The sequence below is a fragment of the Colius striatus genome, chromosome Z (assembly GCF_028858725.1).
Source record: "Colius striatus isolate bColStr4 chromosome Z, bColStr4.1.hap1, whole genome shotgun sequence".
In the NCBI taxonomy this organism is placed as follows: Eukaryota; Metazoa; Chordata; class Aves; order Coliiformes; family Coliidae; genus Colius; species Colius striatus.
This window is the reverse complement of record NC_084790.1, coordinates 32,793,410-32,813,241: the sequence shown is the minus strand read 5'-3', so window position 1 is coordinate 32,813,241 and position 19,832 is coordinate 32,793,410. Positions and strand designations below refer to the sequence as shown.

At 38.5% G+C, this 19,832-nt stretch overlaps 1 protein-coding gene across 3 annotated transcripts; it reads right to left on the bottom strand.

Moving 5' to 3' along the window:
• Positions 1–332: 332 nt before the first annotated feature.
• On the bottom strand, positions 333–14,418 carry RIOK2 (RIO kinase 2). 3 transcript variants are annotated; one of them, XM_010201614.2, is made up of 10 exons: positions 13,993–14,418; positions 13,056–13,194; positions 12,092–12,208; positions 11,338–11,513; positions 9,773–9,861; positions 5,326–5,517; positions 4,837–4,929; positions 3,464–4,000; positions 2,446–2,536; positions 333–649 (listed from the first exon to the last, which is right to left on the bottom strand). In XM_010201614.2, the coding sequence occupies exons 1-10, from the start codon at positions 14,056–14,058 to the stop codon at positions 488–490; spliced, it is 1,662 nt and encodes a 553-aa protein (XP_010199916.1). In that variant the 5' UTR covers positions 14,059–14,418; the 3' UTR covers positions 333–487. The 3 variants fall into 3 exon arrangements, with proteins under 3 accessions (XP_010199916.1, XP_061874518.1, XP_061874517.1); XM_062018533.1 differs by lacking the exon at positions 333–649 and adding an exon at positions 656–2,006; XM_062018534.1 differs by lacking the exon at positions 13,056–13,194.
• Between the last annotated feature and the right edge of the window lie 5,414 nt (positions 14,419–19,832).

Genomic DNA, 19,832 nt, shown 5'->3' with positions numbered 1-19,832 from the left:
GGTTGTAGAGGCACAAATGAAATCTTACAGTACTAACTGCTCAGAGGTTAAAATATGTGATTTTTAATGAAATCAAACAAGTATCTGTTTATAACATGAGGACAATATTTAAATTTCATGTCACTGCAAAAATTGGTTTAAAATCTTTTTTTCCCTTCACTCTTAATGGTAATCCTCTGCACAACGGAACATTGTTAATCTAAACAAACATAGCACAATTGATTTATGGGAAGACACAGTTGGAAATTACTGTAGTTATGTGTTCTTAGCAGGTACTAATGACATAATTTAAATGACATTCAACAGTTTTAACCATAAACACAAAACAAAAATCACAAGAACAAGAACAAGGTTTATTAACTTACAGAACAACATTTGGTTGTAAGAAGAGACTGTGCCAATATACAAAAAGACAATTGGTTACTGCCATAATTCTTTAACTGTGTACATAACAGGTTTTCTCATGTTCTACAGGGGCTTTAATAAATCATCCCCAGAAACTAGCTGCATCCAAGCTTGACTTAATGTTGTGCATATTTTCTCGACGTTGTTTGGTATAAATATTTGCCTCTCCCTTTTGCAGCCGCAGCCTCAGAGCACACTTCTGATGTTTGGTCAGCTGACGTTTTATTTTGTGTTTCACCATTTCCTACAAACAAACAAAAAATTCAGTAACAGAACTTGCTGAAGATCATTTAATAGCACTAAGACACAGCACAACAGTGCATTTTCAATACCTAATAACCATGTATGATCCTAAATGGGAGATCTCTGTATATCAAGAAGTTAGTGATCTACACAACAATCAACATAAGCCCAAGTCTGCACTGTGTTGCACTACACTGCACATACAGGGTTGTCTTCAGGCCTCTGCTGTGTTGCTTATCTGTTGGCAGTAGGATTAACTGAGCCAGCTCTCTCTCAGTACTGGCCATTAGGCCTCCTGTGTGGCCCTGTGCAGGAAGAAGTTCTCATATGAACATCATTTCAACTTTACTGTAAAAATCACGAACACTTGTTTCCTTGTAAGAAAGTAATAAAATAGACTGACTGAAAAAGGATTCTCTCATATGGACAAGGTCTGCATTGCATGTTGCATGTGTGCTGGAGTTCTAAGGGCTCCCAGCATCTAAAGGCGCATAGGATTATCTATGTTCTTCTCTTCTGATGGTTTTAGCTCTAATAAACAGCATTTTAAATCATGTTTGTGTCATTTTTATGGGGATTGTAAGGGACCAGCACCTCTTGGTGTGAATGTAAAAGCTGATTGTGCTTGCAGACATAGACAAAGGTCTTGTAAGTTAAAAAAAAAACCCAAAAAACAACAAGAAAACCTCAAAACCAACAGAACATTTCACGTTCTGCAGCAACTCTTTGGTTTCTGCATTTTTTTAGCACCTTGGCTTTTTTGCATTACATAGATAAGAGTATGATTCTAATGGAAAACAACTCTTTATCATAAGTGGCTAAAAAAGACAGATGGTCAGGAGTGATTTATAGTTCCTCCTCCAGTTTTGCCCTGTTTGAAGCACTCCCCTGTTAAGATTCAGAAAGTTCGAACTGCATTGTGTCTCTGCAGGAAAAAACTGAAAGAGCAATAGTGACCAATATTTCCATAAAACTGTAGTAGCTTTATGAAAATTATTCTGTTACTATGTTTTCATTCTGAGTTCTGCTCTCTGTTATTACGATAATAGCTATCCACAATAAAAATTAAGCCGTGCAAATGAAAACAAGACTGAACATATATCCATAGTTACAATGGCAAGTATGTAGTCCAATCTAATTAAAAAAATACCTCATGGATCAGCTGTCAGTTGAAAGAAGTTTTTTCATGATTTGTGCAAGAATCCTTTATAATTGACAAAAAATATTGGACTTTCTTTCCTTTAAAATGCACTTTTAAAAATGTAACAGAGGTAGCCACACTGACTAGTTTATAGCCTGGGGTTGAAGAAAAAGACGAATTCTGCTGAAATTTTTCTGATACACACAATGCAGAATCTCTAAGACAGGTGAAAAAAGACAAATTACATCTTTACTCAAGCATACTCTTCTAAAAAATATTAATTGTAGTTAGGAAGATAAATGGATGAACTAATGATATGTTAATACATTAACATACTTTAACATGTATTAGCCTGCTATTGGCTACATGAGAACAGTTGCTGACATAGTGCTCTGGTAAAAGAGCAAAATTATACATGAAGAGAAGTGCTGGAAATCATCCCCTATAAATTATCACAGAAGTATCAGTCCCGTTCTTCTGTGGGCACAGAAATGGAAATGAGAGTTACATGGTAACAATATTTTAAAGAGCAATTAGTGCTAGAGAACTAGTTAGTACAAATAAGTACTAACTGAACAGTTAGTAAAAACAGCTATGTGCAATTTAGTATGGTCTGAGAGTAAATTAAGTAGTAACATAGTAACAACAATATTTACAGGTGGAATGGTGGAACAGCTCCCAGCACTTCTGACTGATGTGATACTTTCAGTCCTTGTTCTGCACTCAGGAATGACATTCTCTTCCTTTCTAAAATGCATAAACAAATATTTTATTTCAGTAACAAAATAAATATCCTTTGCCTTTATGAGCATCAAGTTTCAAGTCTTAAATTTTTGAGACATAATCTGAAAACTCCCGACAGGAATGCAAGTACTATGAGCATTTATATTTTAAGTAGTAACACTAGGTGTTCAAAACCGACATTTTATGAAAGGAAGAATTTGTTGTACAATAGCCACATATATATATACACATATACCAAGTACATGAAAAGAGTTTGAGAACACTAAAAAAAAAATGTTTAAAATTCTGCAAAATGTTTTGACAATTCATTTCATTAAAAGGCAAAAGCACGTGAGGGGGAGTGTAAGCATGGTATACGTATTCAAGTACATGGTGGTCTCACCAACTTTGGAGTTAGAACTTCCTGTATACAGTGTACCTGAAGGGTAAACAGGAATTTCTAAGTACATCAGGAAAGGAATTTAAAGCTAGAACAACACACAGTACAATATTTGTGAATAATACATTCCAAGTAGCTTGTCCTTGCTGACTTTAGCTGACTAAGCAGCTGAGTAACTTGGCCTTGGGGCAGAGTGCTTAACTTACGAACTTTCATGAAAGTTGTTTGGAAGTATATTTATGCCAAGAACTCCTTCACTACCAATATTAACTGAAATAAAGAAAAAGGGAAAAAAAATCCCACCATGGAAAATAGCTTATCCATGACTTGTTCTCTCATTAGACCCTATTACATAGCTGGACAATTGACCACATTACACATATTAAGCATTACATGTCAACAACAGGTTGCCTATCATGAGGCCAACAGGTAGGATATTCACTACAGTGTAACAAGGGCAGCTGAAGAGCAGTCCTTCTTGAGCAACTTAAAAGATTTGTATTTACTGGGGTAAGGAACTACACTGCTAGATAATAAATATGAATCTTTACCTGTGATGTCTTAATTCCTCATTTAAAGTTGAAAAGTTAACCAGATCAGGGCATTTGTTTTCATTTTCCATATCGTTACAAAATTCTCCTTGACCTGTCTGATTTCCAGCTTCAGCATCATCTTCAGTTGTGGTTTTGCCTTTAAAAAAGACAACTGCAGAACTCTCTGCATCTTCACTGGACTTGCAAAGCCTAACTTGCCCTTCCAATTTTTCTAAGGCTGAACTTAACTTTGACATATTCAGCCTCTGTGTATTTTCACTACTTTCAGTTGTATCAAATTCTTCATTGCTGTACATAAAGTTGTTAGAGGTTCTGCTTTCAGAGAAATCATCCACTTCATGTACAAAGCCTGCATTATTTTCTTCATCTTTGCTGAGTACGTTGAGTTTACTCTCAGCATCTTCTACAAATTCTGATACCTCTGTTGTATTATCATCCACATCAGAACCTGCTGGGTAAAGCAGTTCATCATCTTCCTGCATTTCTTTTGTATAGCCACTGGCAGCAATCTCTTTATCAAGAGAACACTCCTTCCTGTGAAATAAGTATGTTTTCTTTTAATATGCTAAATCATCAAGCTACCAGTATGCCACATTTTGGATTAAACACACCAGTCAATCTAGATTACAATTACCCATACTATTAACAATGAGAATACTCTGTTGAAACACACAGAACACTGCATGGCAGTGCTGAGCTTTAGGTAATTAACAGAATGCAACCTGACAGAAGGAAACTTCTACAGAAGATTGATTTCATCTCCACAATCAGCATTCTTTTTGTTTTGTTTTAGTAAGAATACAGTTTGGCTTTAAATTCAAATAATGTTTGAGCAAACAGAAGAAAGAGTACACTAACATACAGAGGTTGATTCAAGTGTGATAACCCTCTGGAAAAGTGCTTAAAATGAAAAAACACTTTTAATTGCAACAGCTTCAGACATTAGGAAGAACTTGTTTGAAGAGGCAGTTAACATATTTACTAGCATTTCAAAAATAAATTTAAAATTGAAACCCAAATTAATCCTCAATATCCTAGAACTATCAAACAGGCTTTGAGAAACTGATTCTGTATCACTGCTTACATTTCCTAGGTATTTACCACTTGCATCAAGCTTTCAGATTGATCTTCCTTAGCTGAAAAATTGAAGACAAAAGGCAGCAGCAGATTTTAAAATCATACTTTCATTTTTGGAAGCCACCTACAGTAACTTTGGTTGAAAAAAACCCAATGGGAATATAATTTAAAATTGTATAGCTGGGCCCATTTCTTAATTTCTCCTGCAAGTATTTCTCATAGGGACCCACCTTTCTCAAAAAACAACACAAATACCACAAATAGGAAACTCAAGTACATCTGGCACTATCTACCTGATGTCTTTAAATGTTGGGAAGAGTTCACTTTCGTAGTTGAAGCGTTTCTTAAAGAACTCCTTAATGCAGTTAACATCTCTGTCAAAATACCTGCAAAAAATACGAAGTCAAGATAATGAAGTCTAGTACATTTCTCATCTTTTTACTTACATTATTTGAAAATTAGTTCTATTAATGATCCCAAGACAAAAGGCTAGGAAGACACACTGCATGATGTCTAAGTACTTCTTAACAACAACATAATTATCTCTGAGAGGCAATTACATTGATTTAATTATTAATATAAGAATTAAATTAACTAATTCTCAAGAGACATTTTTACTCCTTCATAAATTAAACTATGTCTGGAACTTTATTTGTGCTACACAATAACAAGGGTATAAAATGAATGAGAATTAGGCCTATGGAAACAAGTTATAGCCAATTATTTGTTGCCATCAGCACTTGTCAGATTTACTTTGAAAACATCTTTAAATCTGAACCTACCATTCAGCATTTGTATGTGACGTTGATATCATCTGAGGGAAATCAATCATAGTGACATGGTCATCATTATCCAATATGAGATTAAATTCATTGAAATCACCATGAATCAAACCATGATTGGCAAGTTTCACGATCAGATCCATTAAGTCACTGTAGACAGCGGCAGGATCTTCCATGTGGTGCACCTGGCACCTGAAAAGTTAAAGAAAACAAAATATTCTGAACCTTGAAACAATTTTAAAATATAGGCACGAGTATATGAAATTTATGACAGAATGCCAGGGTAATTCAAGTTAAAAGGGCCCTTGGGTCTCTAGTCCAATATTCTCAAAGCTGAGTTAACTCTGAGATCAGTCCAGATTGCTCAGGGGTTCGTCTAGTTGGGGCTTAAAAATTCCAGGGATGGAGAGAGACTGTACATCTTCCCCAAGCACTCTGTGCCAGTGCCTCACTGTCCTCAATGAGAGAAATGTCTCCTTATATCCTGGCTAAATCTCATTCCAGTTTATGCTGTCTGCCATTAGACATCACTCTTATAATGTGTTACTTAAACAATGGATCCATATATTTTTACATCTCTCCCATTTTAGGTAATCCTATGATCTCAGGAAGAACTAGGTTCTCCTGTATTCAAATTCAAATCACATTCTTTTACAAAAATATATTTTCAAGACTAAGTTGGAGAAAGAAAAAAGAGAAAGAAAAAAGGGTTAAAGCATTCCTGAAAATACAATTGAGAAAGTAAAGCATCTTAAGTGGCAAAATACAAATCACCTGGTCCTGGAGACAAACCAAGTAAAAGGGCAATTATCTTACTGTACCATAAACTGTCAAGCAGTCAGTATTTAGTTACTATGTGAAATGTTTCTGTGTGAACGCAGTACTACAATATCATGAAAATGGATCATTTATAAAGTACAAAAAATGGACAATGGAAGTCTAGCAGCTCTGGTTCACAGAATCATAGAATGGTAGGGGTTGGAAGAGACTTTTAGAGATCATCTAGTCCAACGCCCCTGCAGAAGACCTAGATTGTGTCACACAAGAATATGTCCAGGTGGGTCTTGAAGACCTCTAAGGAAGGAGACTCTACACCCTCCCTTCACAGCCTGTGCCACTGCTCCGTCACTCTCACAGTAAAATAGCTTTTTCTTATGTCTAAAGGGAACTTTTTTGTGTTCCAGCTTCAACCCATTACCCCTTGTCCTGTTGCTAGATACAGTAGAAAAAAGGGATGGCTCAACCTCCTGACATCCACCTTTTAGATCTTTGTAAACATTGAGATCCCTCCTCAGTCTCCTCCAGACTAAACAGCCATGGTTCCTGCAGTTCCTTTCCTTTTAAGGAAGATGCTACAATCCCCAATCAACTTGGTGGCCCTGCACTGGACTCTCTCCAGAGGTTCTCTCTCCCTCTTGAGCTGGGGAACCCAAAACTGGACACAGGACTCCAGATGAGGCCTCACCAGGGCACAGCAGAGGGGGAGAAGAACCTCCCTGGGCCTGCTGGACATACTCTTTGTGATACATCCCTGAATACTATTCGCCTTCTTGGCCACGAGCACACATTGCTGGCTCATGGTTAGTTTATTGTCAACCAGGACTCCCAGGTCTCTCTCTGCAGAGATGCTCTTCAGGAGGTCAATCTGCAGCCTGGACTGGTGCAAGGGATTGTTCCTTCCCAGATGCAGGACTCTGCACTTGTCCCTGCTGAACCTCATGAGGTTCCTCTCTGCCCAGCTCTCAAGCCAGTCAAGATGCCACTGAATGGCAGCACAGCCTTCTGGGGAATCAGCCAGTCCTCTCAGTTTGGTGTCATCAGCCAACTTGCTGAGGGTGCACTCTGTCCCCTCATCCAGATCACTGATGAAGATGTTGAACAAGACTGGCCCCAGAACCCATCCCTGTGGAACTCCACTGGCCACAGGCCTCCAACTTGACTCCGTGCCACTGATCACCACCTATGGTTCTGTCATTCAGCCAGCTCTCGATCCACGTCACCATCCACTCATCCAATCAACACTGCCTGAGCTTTCTGATGAGGATGTTATGGGAGACAGTGTCAAAAGCCTTGCTGAAGTCAAGGGAGATGACATCCACTGCTCTCCACTCATCTAGCCAGCTGGTTATGCACTCATAGAAGGCTATCAGGTTGGTCAAACAGGATTTCCCCTTGGTGAATGCATGTTGACTCCCCCTGATAACCATCTTTTCCTTCAGATGTTTAGTGATGACATTGAGTCTATCACCTTTCCAGGGATGGAGGTGAGGCTGACAGGCCTGTAGTATCCTGGGTCATCCTTCCTGCCCTTTCTGAAGACTGGAATGACATTGGCCTTCCTCTAGTCCTCAGGCATCTTGTCTGTCCTCCATGGTTGTTCAAAAATGATGGAGAGTAGCTTAGTAACTACATCAGCCAGCTCCCTCAGCACTCTCAGATGCATCCCATCAAGTCCCATTGTCTTATGCGGGTTAAGCTTGCCCAACAAGTCTTTTAACACTTTCATATTTGTACCAAATTACACTGATGATATTTCTCATAGCAACAGGTCTGTATCATAAAATCACTCATTTGCTCTTTGAATTTGGAAGTCATGTTAACGGGTACCTTCCCAGACAGGAATCTCGGTTGCAAGTGACATGCAGAAGGGCTGGAGAAAGGAAGATATACCCTTAGTGGAAAAGCATTTGTTCAGGTAACACTTCAGCAAACTAGACATACATAAATTCATGGACTCTGATGGGATCTACCGCCGAGTGCTAAGGAAGCTGCCAGATGTCACTCTTGATAATGCATCCCCTTCATTCAACATCAGTAAGGCCACACCTGAAGCGCTGTGCCCAATTATAGAACAAATATGGACACATGGAGAAAGTCTAACAAAAGACCACAAACTTAGTGAAGAGACTAGAGCATCTCTCCTATCAGGAAAGACTGAGACAGCTGGGACTGTTCAGCCTGGAGAAAGCTTGAAGCAGTTTCATCAATATGTATACATACGTGAAGGTACAGTGTAAAGAGGACTGAGACAGGCTTTTTCCAGTGAAGCCCACTGACAGGACAGGAGGCAATGGGCACAAACTGAAATACAGGAGGATCTGCCCATAAGAAACACAGGAAGATCTGCCCATAGGAAACACTTTTTCCACTATAAGAGGACTAAGCACTGGCACAGGTTGCTCAAAGAAGCTGTGGAGTCTCCCTCCTTAGAGATACCCAAAAGTGACCTGGACAGCGAACTCTGGGTGGCCCTACTCAAGCAGGGAGGTTGGACCAGATGACCTCTAAATGTCCCTTCCAACCTCAACCATTCTGTGACTCTGTGAGATGTGAAATAAAAGTATGCAGACTAGGAAAAACTAAGTCAAATCTGTTGGCTTTGGATAACCCTGTACTTGTCAAAGAGAGCTTAACAGTTGTTTACTGTGTTGCCAACTCTACACCAGTTCTTCAACCTAGACAATGGACAACAGGTGGCCCAACCTGAGCAGTATATTTAGATCAGCTGACTGCCAGAGGCCCATTCCACTCTCACCTATTTTGAGATTCTTTAATCTTGGTATATTTGAGCTAATTCTTATCCACTATTTATTTCCTTCAATTTTGAATCAGGTCAAAAGGGAGAGCAGGGTAAACTTCCACTGCAGATGTCTAACAGGAACTTTAAATGCTGCATGTAAATGCTGGATATGTAATTATTTAACAATGAAGGTGGGGAGGCAGAACATAATGAAGTCTCTTCCATATTACTCTTCAACTGTTAAACTTTGGGATTAATTCTCTTTTGATTAAACTGCTCACTTTAGATCTTGATTACTATACAAGAGATGGATTGTTTTGTGGTGGAGCTAGATAATTTAAATCCCCAGATAGACATTTAGGCTATCCTACATTATACTGAATATATAAGCCTTTTGCATTCTGCACTGCAAACAAAAAAATCCCTTTGTGTACACACCTCAATGATTTTATGTTTCTTGACCTTGAAGCAAAGTAATCTTCCTTAAAGAAGCTAAACTAGACTATACATGGTTTTCTATGTAAATTGGAGGCAGTTCTAACACAGTGAGTTAAAATCTTACCTGAATTACCACAGCAAGTATCATGAACTGGAACTCACAACATGAAAGCTATTACATTATATACTGTATAGATACAAAAACATACAGAATATGCAATCTCTGTGTAGAAAACAGTTGCAGTACTAACTTCTGTCACATTGCTCTTACTTAAAAAATTGGTCTATTTCACCAGTTTCTTTGGGCTGAGAAAAGAACCTAATTTCTCTGAACACAGAGATAAGAAAAGCAACACTGTAAGTAGAATGCTAGTGAGTGTGAGCTACAGCATTATTTTGCATGATGAAGTCAGAAACCACTCACATGAGAGGGAAAAACCCTCTTTATTGAGCCTAACATTGTTAGAGTTCCTGTAACACAGTACTTACAAGGGGTAGCCATCAATAAGATCCATAACAACTGCATGCCTGTTGTAGTCTACAGGTTTTGGAACAGGAAAGCTTCTATCATGCAAAGCCTAGAAAGAGACAACAGATAAAAAAATAAGTAGTTAAGAAAACTTTACACATACTGATAAACTTCTATCTAAGATAAGTAGTAAATATTAGTGTGAAAGCAGCACATTCAAATGCTAACAGGAACCCTGAAACCACATGTTTAAGAAGGAAGACAGCATAGCAGACTTTTGAATTTTCACTGCAAAGAAAAACAAAATTCCTAAGTTTAGTCACTAAGCATGCTTCTATATTGTCTAGTTTAATTACTGTGCATCTGAAAGAAAAACACAACAGCACAGAAAAACGACAGCTGCATATCTCATCTGTTAGCCCAAATAATATATCACAGATAACCGAAAACTAGGTGTCAGGCACTAGAGAAAAAATTCCACACTAAGTTGCTGTCAATACAGTTCTGCCTGACTAGTTAACCTATACTCAGTTGCTGCAAGACAAAATGTATTTCTTAAATATTTATTACCACCACTATACCATACGAATGATCTATTCAATTTCTTTATGGATTCACTACTCACTCTCTTGTTGACGGTGAGTTTTTGAGAAACTCTTAATTTAACTTTCTAAGAGAGTTCCAAGTTAAAGCAACATGAATACAGCTTTTGTTACTTAAATATTACACTATTTTCACTTTTCAGCACACAACTAATCCTCCCTTAACTCTCTTTGCAGGGAAACTGGCCCCACATAATGCTTTACTGGTTAGACCTACTGGACCAACATCGATGTCTTAAATTATAGTAATGGTTCTTTCTCTCTGTGGAGACCACTGGTAGAGCCGATCAAGGTTTGAATGTGCTGTTGAATTGCACAAAAGGAGAAGGGAAAAATTAGTTTTTTTAGAAATAGATTTTCACTATCAACTTTCAGTCACTATGTAACATCTGCATTTTTGAAGTTGGCAAAAAATCTGCAACTATTAGAATAGCAGTGAATGTTTGGAAACAAAATCTTTTCTCACAGTATAGAATAGATTGTGCTTTTTCAGACCACACCACCAGTCTGGACTGAAAGAGTTCTCTCAATAGTACAGCAACCGAAAATATAGCAAATTAAAAACCAAGTAAATTCACTAAATAAAAAAGACAATTGAACAACAACAACAAAAAAATTCTGATGAGTAACTGTAACTTTCCCTACTTTTTAAAATGTTTTTGCAAGCTTATGCAATACACTTTAAACAGAAACCAGCAGAATTGGTGATATAAAAACTATAATGCTACAATGTTAATTTGAAATTGTCTCATGACACTTGCTTCTGACACATGACTTCTATGGCAAAACTTCATTTTGTCATTGGAAAGGATACAAAAAAACGCAGCACTGAAATCCCCTGAAATGTACACTTTAAGTCCGTTAGGAAAAAAGAAAGTTTAAATTCTGCAAGTACTGCAATTATCAACTGACCAAAAAAAAGGAGCCTGAAGTATCTTCCAGTCTATTAAACCATTGCTGACATTGTGTGATTAGCCACCTACCTTCATATAGGCAAATTCTTTCATTGCTGCCAGCCGCGATAAATATAGCCATGACATTTTACGTCTGTGCTTGTGATAGTCACGTTTATTTTTCAGACTGCGAAAGGAAGTTCTTCCAAGCCTATGTAATTTCAAAGCAAACTGTTTTTCCTCTTCATTTGCCACAATATAAATATCTAGAAGACAAATAATGACACAGATCTAAGAAATAAACGGTATCTAACAAACTAGTTCCTGATGTAAAAGTGCAGTAGTAAGTTTGTTACTTTACTCCTCATAATCACTATTTCTGGAAGTAAGTTTTACTTACTTAGTGAAGATAGCTAAACTTACATATTTTATATTAATGATTTGAACAAGAAGAAATTATTGAGATCATGATATTCCACTAGAAGAAACACTGATGTGATCTGAAACATCTTTCAAAGTAGATCTTAAGGTTCCTATATTCAGGTTAAGATCCTCAGGCTATCTGCACTGAAAAGAACAAATACAAGGTATTCTTCAGAGAAACCTAGGGCAGATGGTAGTGTGATTCTCAATCACATTCTGGAAGAGTCTTCTTTTGAGTGGACAGCCAACCCAAGGGAAGAGTTAATAAATATCTTAATTTCTACTATTTGTCCCCAGTAATCCCCTTCTTATTCTTCAAATATACGTTATGTACTTTGTCAAGTCACAATCTACATGAATGTAAGAGGAATAAAATTAATCCAGTTGTGTTTCTTTAAAAAAAAAAAAAAAAAAAATTTACCTGATTCTTTGCCAACACCCATCTGGTTTCCAACAGAATTTATTACGTGTCGGGAAGACAGAGTTTTCAAAGCAAGGAAATCATATCCTGCTGTAGTTAACCGATAACCCTGGACAGCTAGGTAAGAATAAAACACAAAAGATTTAATTACTCACATGTACATATTATTTTAAGTAAGTCTCAATTCAGTCATGTTTAGCTTTCAGTATAAAACAGCCGATTTCACTGGATGGCTAATATCAGCCCAATTTGACAGACTAGTAAAGATGTTTAAAATCCTGCCAATTAAATGAAAACTGACAGCTAGGCAACACATACATGCTGTTATCTCCTCTCTATTAGAGGCAATGACAGTACTTCAAATAGCCTGGGGGAAAAAATCAAAGCATTTTGGAAGATAAAAAGATAGGAGACAGAGCAGGGATCTGGAATTGTAATGATTTACAGTGACTCTTAATGCTCTGAAGAACTGAAACAAAAGACTCCTACAGTATGTTTGCAAAGCCAGGGGCAACTAAAAAGCTGAAGAAAATGGGGAAAGGCCTGCACAACTACTACTCTCCATGTGAGACAGAATAAAAACTATTTCAGTAACTGTTTCTGAGAAGGTGAAATGTACAAAGCTTTTGCAGTCTGCTCCAGTTTGTGTACAAAGACTGGAACTCATTTTGGTTGATTCTTATATGCATTTTGAATATTGCCTTAACTGATGATTTGATCATTTTTCATTTCTTTGGTGACAGAAACTAAACTGTTCATCTCCTCCTGCCTGTCACCTTTTTAGGAACAAGGTGTGCAGACAGGTACAATAAAATCCATGTACCCAGGTTAGGTTCAAGAGAAGGTAAGGCTTGCAGCTGTGCTGTATGCTCACACATGCCAAGCTGCACTATTTCTGCAAGTAACACTGTGAAACGTTTAAGACAAAATGAGAGAAGGAGCTTAACACAAAACTCAAACTCACTTTTAGTTCGTTCATAAGCTAGAAGCTTATGCTTCACCAACTCTCTCAAAACCTTATTACAGCCACCATGTTTAAGGCTGGCAATGGAAGCAATTAAGCTAGCTGGGACTATTTCATAGTTCTTCATGCCCATTTCCACCTAAAAGAGTAAATAAAAATAGACTGGTTAACCTTTATGTTCAAAGATAAAACACCATCAGACCCCACTTGAAACTAAAATAACTTTTAATGGATTTTTTTTTCTTTTGTGGCTTAACCAAGCCTTTTAACATACATCATTGCCTCTTGACATCCTTTGTATAATTCAGTCTTAAAACCTCCACAATACAGCACTTAATATGAATGACTGACTTAATTCCAGTCTCAGGAGTGGATGAATGAGATATTCCACATTTACGAAATGAGACTCCTTCCTCATACTGACATAGCCATAGCTCAGTTTGCCATTCTGCCTTTCTGTGAGTACTGCTGCTGTCAGTACTCACAGGCCAATTGGTGCGGCCTGCGCTTGCCACGCAACCAGGCAAAGCAGCATGCTGCACACTGGTAAACCTTTGCTCACTCCTCCTTAGACTGAGTGACAAAAGCACTCGGCGAGAAACTGGTGATGGCACCTTACAGTGGCTTCAGTGCCGATAACGATCCCCCCAAGGCAGCCAGCCGAAGGAGAAAACGGCACAACCTGGGCCTTCCCAGAAAACATCAACACCGGACCCTAGAGAAGGCAGTGGAACAGAAGCAGGTCCCATTTTGCTGCTGCCTTTCATCCGTTGCCGTCCCGGACGCAACCAATCCCGCATCCTCCCCGTGCACGGAACCGGCGCGACCTCGAGGAGCGAATCCGCCATGCGGAACTCCATGCGCAGAGCTGGACCAGGCAGGCCTCCTCTCCTCCCGCACTAGCCTACCCCTCCAGCCAGGCCCCTCCCAGGCTCACCGCTGTCAGGACCCTGAAGTGCTCCCTGGAAAGGTACCGAAGCATCACCACGTTCAGTTTCCCCATGACGGCTGCAGCTAGCGTGCGCCACAGCGGCGCACAGGCCCCGCCGCGTCAGGATCGCCTCAAAACCAGGCCTCTAGACTCGTGCGCACCGCGCCGGTGCCGTCGCTCCACGCATGATCGGAGCTGCTGGCACCGCCGCAGTAAGCTCCTCTCGCTCGAGCGTTCCGCCTACTCGGGTCCACGCTGCTGCGCACGCATTCGTGTTCTCGGACAGATCTTTATGTGCTTCATTCGGTACCGAGTCCTTATCTCCTGAAGATTGACGACAAACGCCTGGCCTGACCTCGCTACCGAAGGAGTTACGAGAGTTACAAGTGCCTCTGCCAAGATCAGCTCCTTAGAAGAAGCGCTCTCGGAGACACACCCTGAAAACAGCCGCTATCGCGAGAACCCATCACTACCCTGCGCCCCGCGCGGCCGCCCCACGTTGCCGCATGCGGTACGCCTGCTAGGCAGTTGGGGATGGGGCTGGGGGTAGGTGGTGTGTGGGTCCTTCTGGGAATTCTCTTTTTTAAGTCATGTATGCTAGTAGGTCTGAAAGAAGTAGAAATACGGATGGGTCAACCCACCCACCCCATTATTCACTGGAGAAGTGGAGAGGGTTCTTCCTCCAACCTCTTTGAGGAAGACACCGTAGCCTGAACTCACGTTTGGTAACTAGGAAAGAGGATTATTTTGCTGCTTAGTAACTATTCTGCATTGTGTATCAGACTGCGGTGGTCACAGGCTAATTAATTTTAACCTGTTGCAGTAATGAAAACTTAGGCACCTCTTTCTCAGTTGCTTTGTAATTTAGCTACTTGGGCTGAAAATATTTCTGTTGACTCTTGTCTGCTGTATTTTTTCAGATTCTTTCTTAAGGTCTTTGACGAAAAGGGTGTGTTTCTGTTGGCTTAAACGACTAAATCCTTTATAATTTTTTTTTTTTTTAGGACTTCTATATTAGGTATAAAATGTGCTCCACACTCCCCTCCCCCCCCCCGCCTTTTATTTTGTTTTTTTGTTTAAGCCTTTCTGACAAAGCAAGCCAGAAAGGTGCTACCTACTTATTAAATTTTTCATAATGAATAGTAAATACGAGGTCTTTTGTCTGTTTTTCATGGAATAAGTTGCCAGTAGTTTAGGCAGCAACCATATATAAAGGTCTGAAACAATTTATGTCTTGCAATGCACTGGCATGTGAAACAGTGCTTTATGAGTAGCAAAGAAGATAGACTATGTGGAATAATAGCATGTGCCATGTTGAAATTCTGTACAACAGTGGTGCATACTAAAGTCTAATACCCCATGAGTATGTGTCTTCTGTCAAACTCCTGATCACCGTTTTTATTGAAACTGGAGCCCCATGATTTTAACATTCTACTACAGTATCCTCATCTCTCATAACTGCCACAAATCCCAATTCCATATCCACACCTCCACTGTATCTGTATGTTCAAAAGTATTATATTTTAACACAGAATAGTCATGCTGATCAGCTCCAGGTGTCAGGTACTTCTCAAGGAGACAGTTCACTGCTGCTTAACATCTGTTTAGCACTAAACCAGTTGCTTTATTCCAACAGAGTGCATTCCATGCAGCTAGCAACAGGACAAGGGGTAATGGGATGAAGCTGGAACACAAAAAGTTCCACTTAAGAAAAAAGTATTTCTCTGTGAGGGTGAGGGAGTAGTGACACAGGCTGCCCAGAGGGGTGTGGAGTCTCCTTCCTTGGAGGTCTTCAAGATCCGCCTGGACATGTTCCTATGCAACCTGATCTAGGTGAACCTGCTTCTGCATGGGGGTTGGACTAGATGATCTCTAAAGGTCCCCTCCAACCCTACGATTCTACAATTCTATGATTCTAGATGGAGGGAGGTTTCTAACAGCTCTGTAAGCAAAGTGCTGAAATCATCTGGTGGTTTGTATACTTCTTTAGGAGGATGGTAGTTCTTTGTCATTGCAATTGCTTTTTAGCTTTCTAAAAACGAAAGAGAATTTTCTTGACTTGAATTGTCCTGTAATAGACATAGGTGCAGGTGGATTCAGTCTGTCAGACTCCCTTGTTAAGACCTCAGATGTATGAATTAGAGGGCAAAGATCGAAAAAAGCCTCAATACTACTTTTCTTGTTTGATCAAGAGGAGGAGAAAATTTCAAGCTGGTGTGGTTTTGTACAGATTTGGAATAAAACTAAGGGAAAGAAGGGAGCAGAGCTCTCCCCTGGACAAGAGAAAATTGCAGGCTCTGGTGGAGTTTGATTTCTGCAAATCTTATGATAATGTTAAGCTATAAAAAAGTAAAAGAAAAATTGTTTTTGCAACTATAGTGGGAATCATTTGAAGACTTCATGGCTTGTATATTTCTTTTAAAATCCAACAATTTGTGTAGCTAGAATCATAGAGTTTATTTCTCAATATTGATATTTCAATTTTTTTTTCTAAAGAACTAGCTATTTCCTAAGAGTACTGGAAAAGTAACCAGCAGTGGTCAAAATTAACAAAAATCCCTTTGCAGGCGGGCAGTGAGTTTGTTGTGGATAATTGTCAATTATATAAGAGCAATTAAGAAATTGTCTGTATGGTATGGTTTTATTTGTAAAAGTACAAGTTTAGCATGTTCATTTCCGACATTGAAACTATATACACTTTCATCTAGTTATCCTAAAAGATGTCAGAGTTTTAAAGCAGAAGTTAGACACATGGGGAATAAAATGGCTGTCTAGCTAACACAGGAAATTTACAGTTTAAAATCTAGACTTCTGGCTGCTATCCTATACACTTGGATTACTTGTCCTTTATGTATGTCTTCTATGTTCATTTTATAACTACTGATTTATGGGTTCTTTGTGTTTATGGTAAATAAATAGTATGCTGAAAAATTGTTCATGTACTGTTGCTTAATTCTACAGATATTTTTCTTACTGCAGCCTGCAAACACAGCTACATATTTTGGACATTTTAAAGGCATGCAGGCTTTCATAAAAAATATAATGATTTTTACCTTGAATATTATTTCCTTTATTTCCAAAAATGGAGAGGGGGAAGTGAGATGAATTTTTTTCTTGCCCTTCAATAAGTGTGATTAGATTTAAAGCTCAGAGCTTTTTTTATTATCATTAATTTTTCTCCAGATTTTAAGAAAAAAAGATTCTAAGTAAAGCTATGGAATCATAATCCTTCGGCATTTATTTTCCAAAGATGATGCTCCCTTGGATTCTGAATCTTTATCTTAAGTGTTTTAGTGTATTTTAGTGTTTCGCTAACAATTTTTTAAAATAGCCTACTGTTATAATTTTCTACAGTGTATACAATGTTAAAAATGGAAGGAGGCTATCTATTAAAATATGAGCTGAAATGTAAATATTAAAAAGTTCATAAAACAGCTCAGGTTAATTACTTTTCCTAATAATTGCTTTGATCAACTGGAGTAATATTCTTTTCCTTCATAACCTATGGAAGGTTTGTTTTGTTTTGTACAGATCTTCAATGATTCTTTAGTAAGATGTTCCCAAACTTTTGTTTGCATCTAGCAGAAAAGCAGTATGTGAACTTTGTATATTCACTACTTGATGCCATTGAGCTGAGAGGCCCACACTGTAGCTGCTATTGCTAATTGGAGTCCTCAAGCAAACTCAATCCTAGGAAAGCAAAGGTTAAGAATTTAATGGTTTGGAGGGCAGTCCCAATCTGACATATCTCAGAAGCCTTTTTGAAGTCAGTTGCACTGAGAACTCTGTACAGGGTCAAGGCCTTGGTTGCTTGTGGTCTTGAAGTCACATAAATTGTATAAGCAGTTTATTTCCTTTGCCCATTGTTTTAACTATACTTGAGGAGTTTCTGATTTTGTGTCAAGGAATTTGGATGCTATTTCACAAGATCATCCTCTTTTCTTCTGTGGTTTCTTCAATTTCCCTGCACACCTTGCAGCTTCTCTATCAATGAGATTGGAATATTACACCTTGATTTATTGTGCAGGCCCTGAAGTTTTCATCTTCTGATCTCACCTTACCCAAAGTAAGAAGTAGTAATAAGATGTTGGGTAATAAGCCTGTTGTAATAAAAATATGCATAGAGGCTGAATCAAATTTGCTTAGGCAGACCAGTTTTATTTCAGTTTTTGGCGTTACATGACTTACTTTACCCTAGTTGAAATATCATTTTAAAACTAATTATGTGTGTATATGCTCTTAATAATGAGGTAGATGTGTAGAATCACAAGGTAGGGTGGAGTAGGGGCATAGAAGGTGCCACTGGATCTGTCGCTACTAAATGCAAATTTGAAATGCCAATATTGTTCTTAATGCCTGAACTAGACACTGAAGCTTCTTGTGGAAGTCAACACTGCCTCCATGTCATTGAAATCCTCCATGCTGAGAGTCCATCCAAACTAATTTTAATTTGTTTTTCAGTTAATGCAACTGAGTTGTTTTCATAATTCTTATTTATGAAAAAGCTAAGTGTCTCAGAAACGCAATGGAGTTCCAGGCCTTGTTGGGACTTGCATTTAGTCTTTGTAGAAAATCTAGCTACCTATGTTTCAAACTATTCCCATTATTGTCTCCCCCAGTCCTATGTCTGCTTTGTCCTACCTTTTTTGTGTCTCTCTCTGACCCTGGCTTTATCCTTGATGCTTTCATTATCTTCACTATGCATGCTCAAAGCTTCCTTATTCTTAATGCTGACTCATGATTACCTCCACCACATAGATCTATCTTTTCTCCTTCTGTACTGTTGGAGCACAACATGGAGACTGCTGATATGCTGGTATGGAATGCTTGGGCTAGTTGGAGTCAGCTTTTACGGACATACCTTTTCTCAGCTTCTTGTGCACCCTCAGCCTCTTTCTGTGAGGGCAGGGGGAGAAGCAGAAAAGGCCTTGAGGCTGTACAAACACTGCTCAGCAATAACCAAAACATGCTGTGTTATCAACATTCTTTTCCATATAAACCCCACAGACTGGTACCAGCTGCTAGGAAGAAAATTAACTCTAGCCCAGATGAAACCAGGGCAACTTCTTAAAACAGTTTTTAAGCAACTTTTTACAGAAAGAGTAAGCTACTCTTAGGTCAAAGTAAAAGCTATAAATTTATTTGCTTTCAAGTGAACTGGCAATAATAATTTTTGTTAAACAAATACATACTTACATATAAGCAAATCCATCTTTTATCTTAAAAATTTTCAGAACTGGACAGATACTCTACAGGAATCTCTTCCTTCAACTACAGCTATAACAACACTATTTCTTTTCTGCCAGGAATACTGCAGTTAGTATATTACATGCTCTAGGATAGCTTACATAGTATTTGATGACTAAACTAATTTAAAAACATCAAAACCCCCAAGGGTAGGCAGCACAGTTGCTTGCTGATGATTGTTTTTGTTTTTATTGGAGATAAAGGTCACCTGCAACATGACGAAAGATTCATTGGAATTCAGTTTTCTGGAAGTTTAATCTGACATCATGACTCTGTGAATATGTATACATTTCTGTAATGTAGGTCTTAAGAGAGTGTCAGTAGTAAAGCAATGCAATCGCCAAAATGCCCAGATTTTGCTATCAAAACTACTAATACCAAAATAGTCAATGTTAGTCCCAAATTATGAACTGATTGTACTAACTGGACTTTTAAATCTTGTTTCCAAGCTTTGTATCTGTAATCCACAGTATTACTATACAGAAGCTAACTTAATAATGTAAATGTGTCCTTCCCAGACAGGGAAGAACATTCTATCAGAACTGTGGTTTTGGTTTCTAAGGGGATAAATACAAGGATGTAACATTTTCCAGGTTATT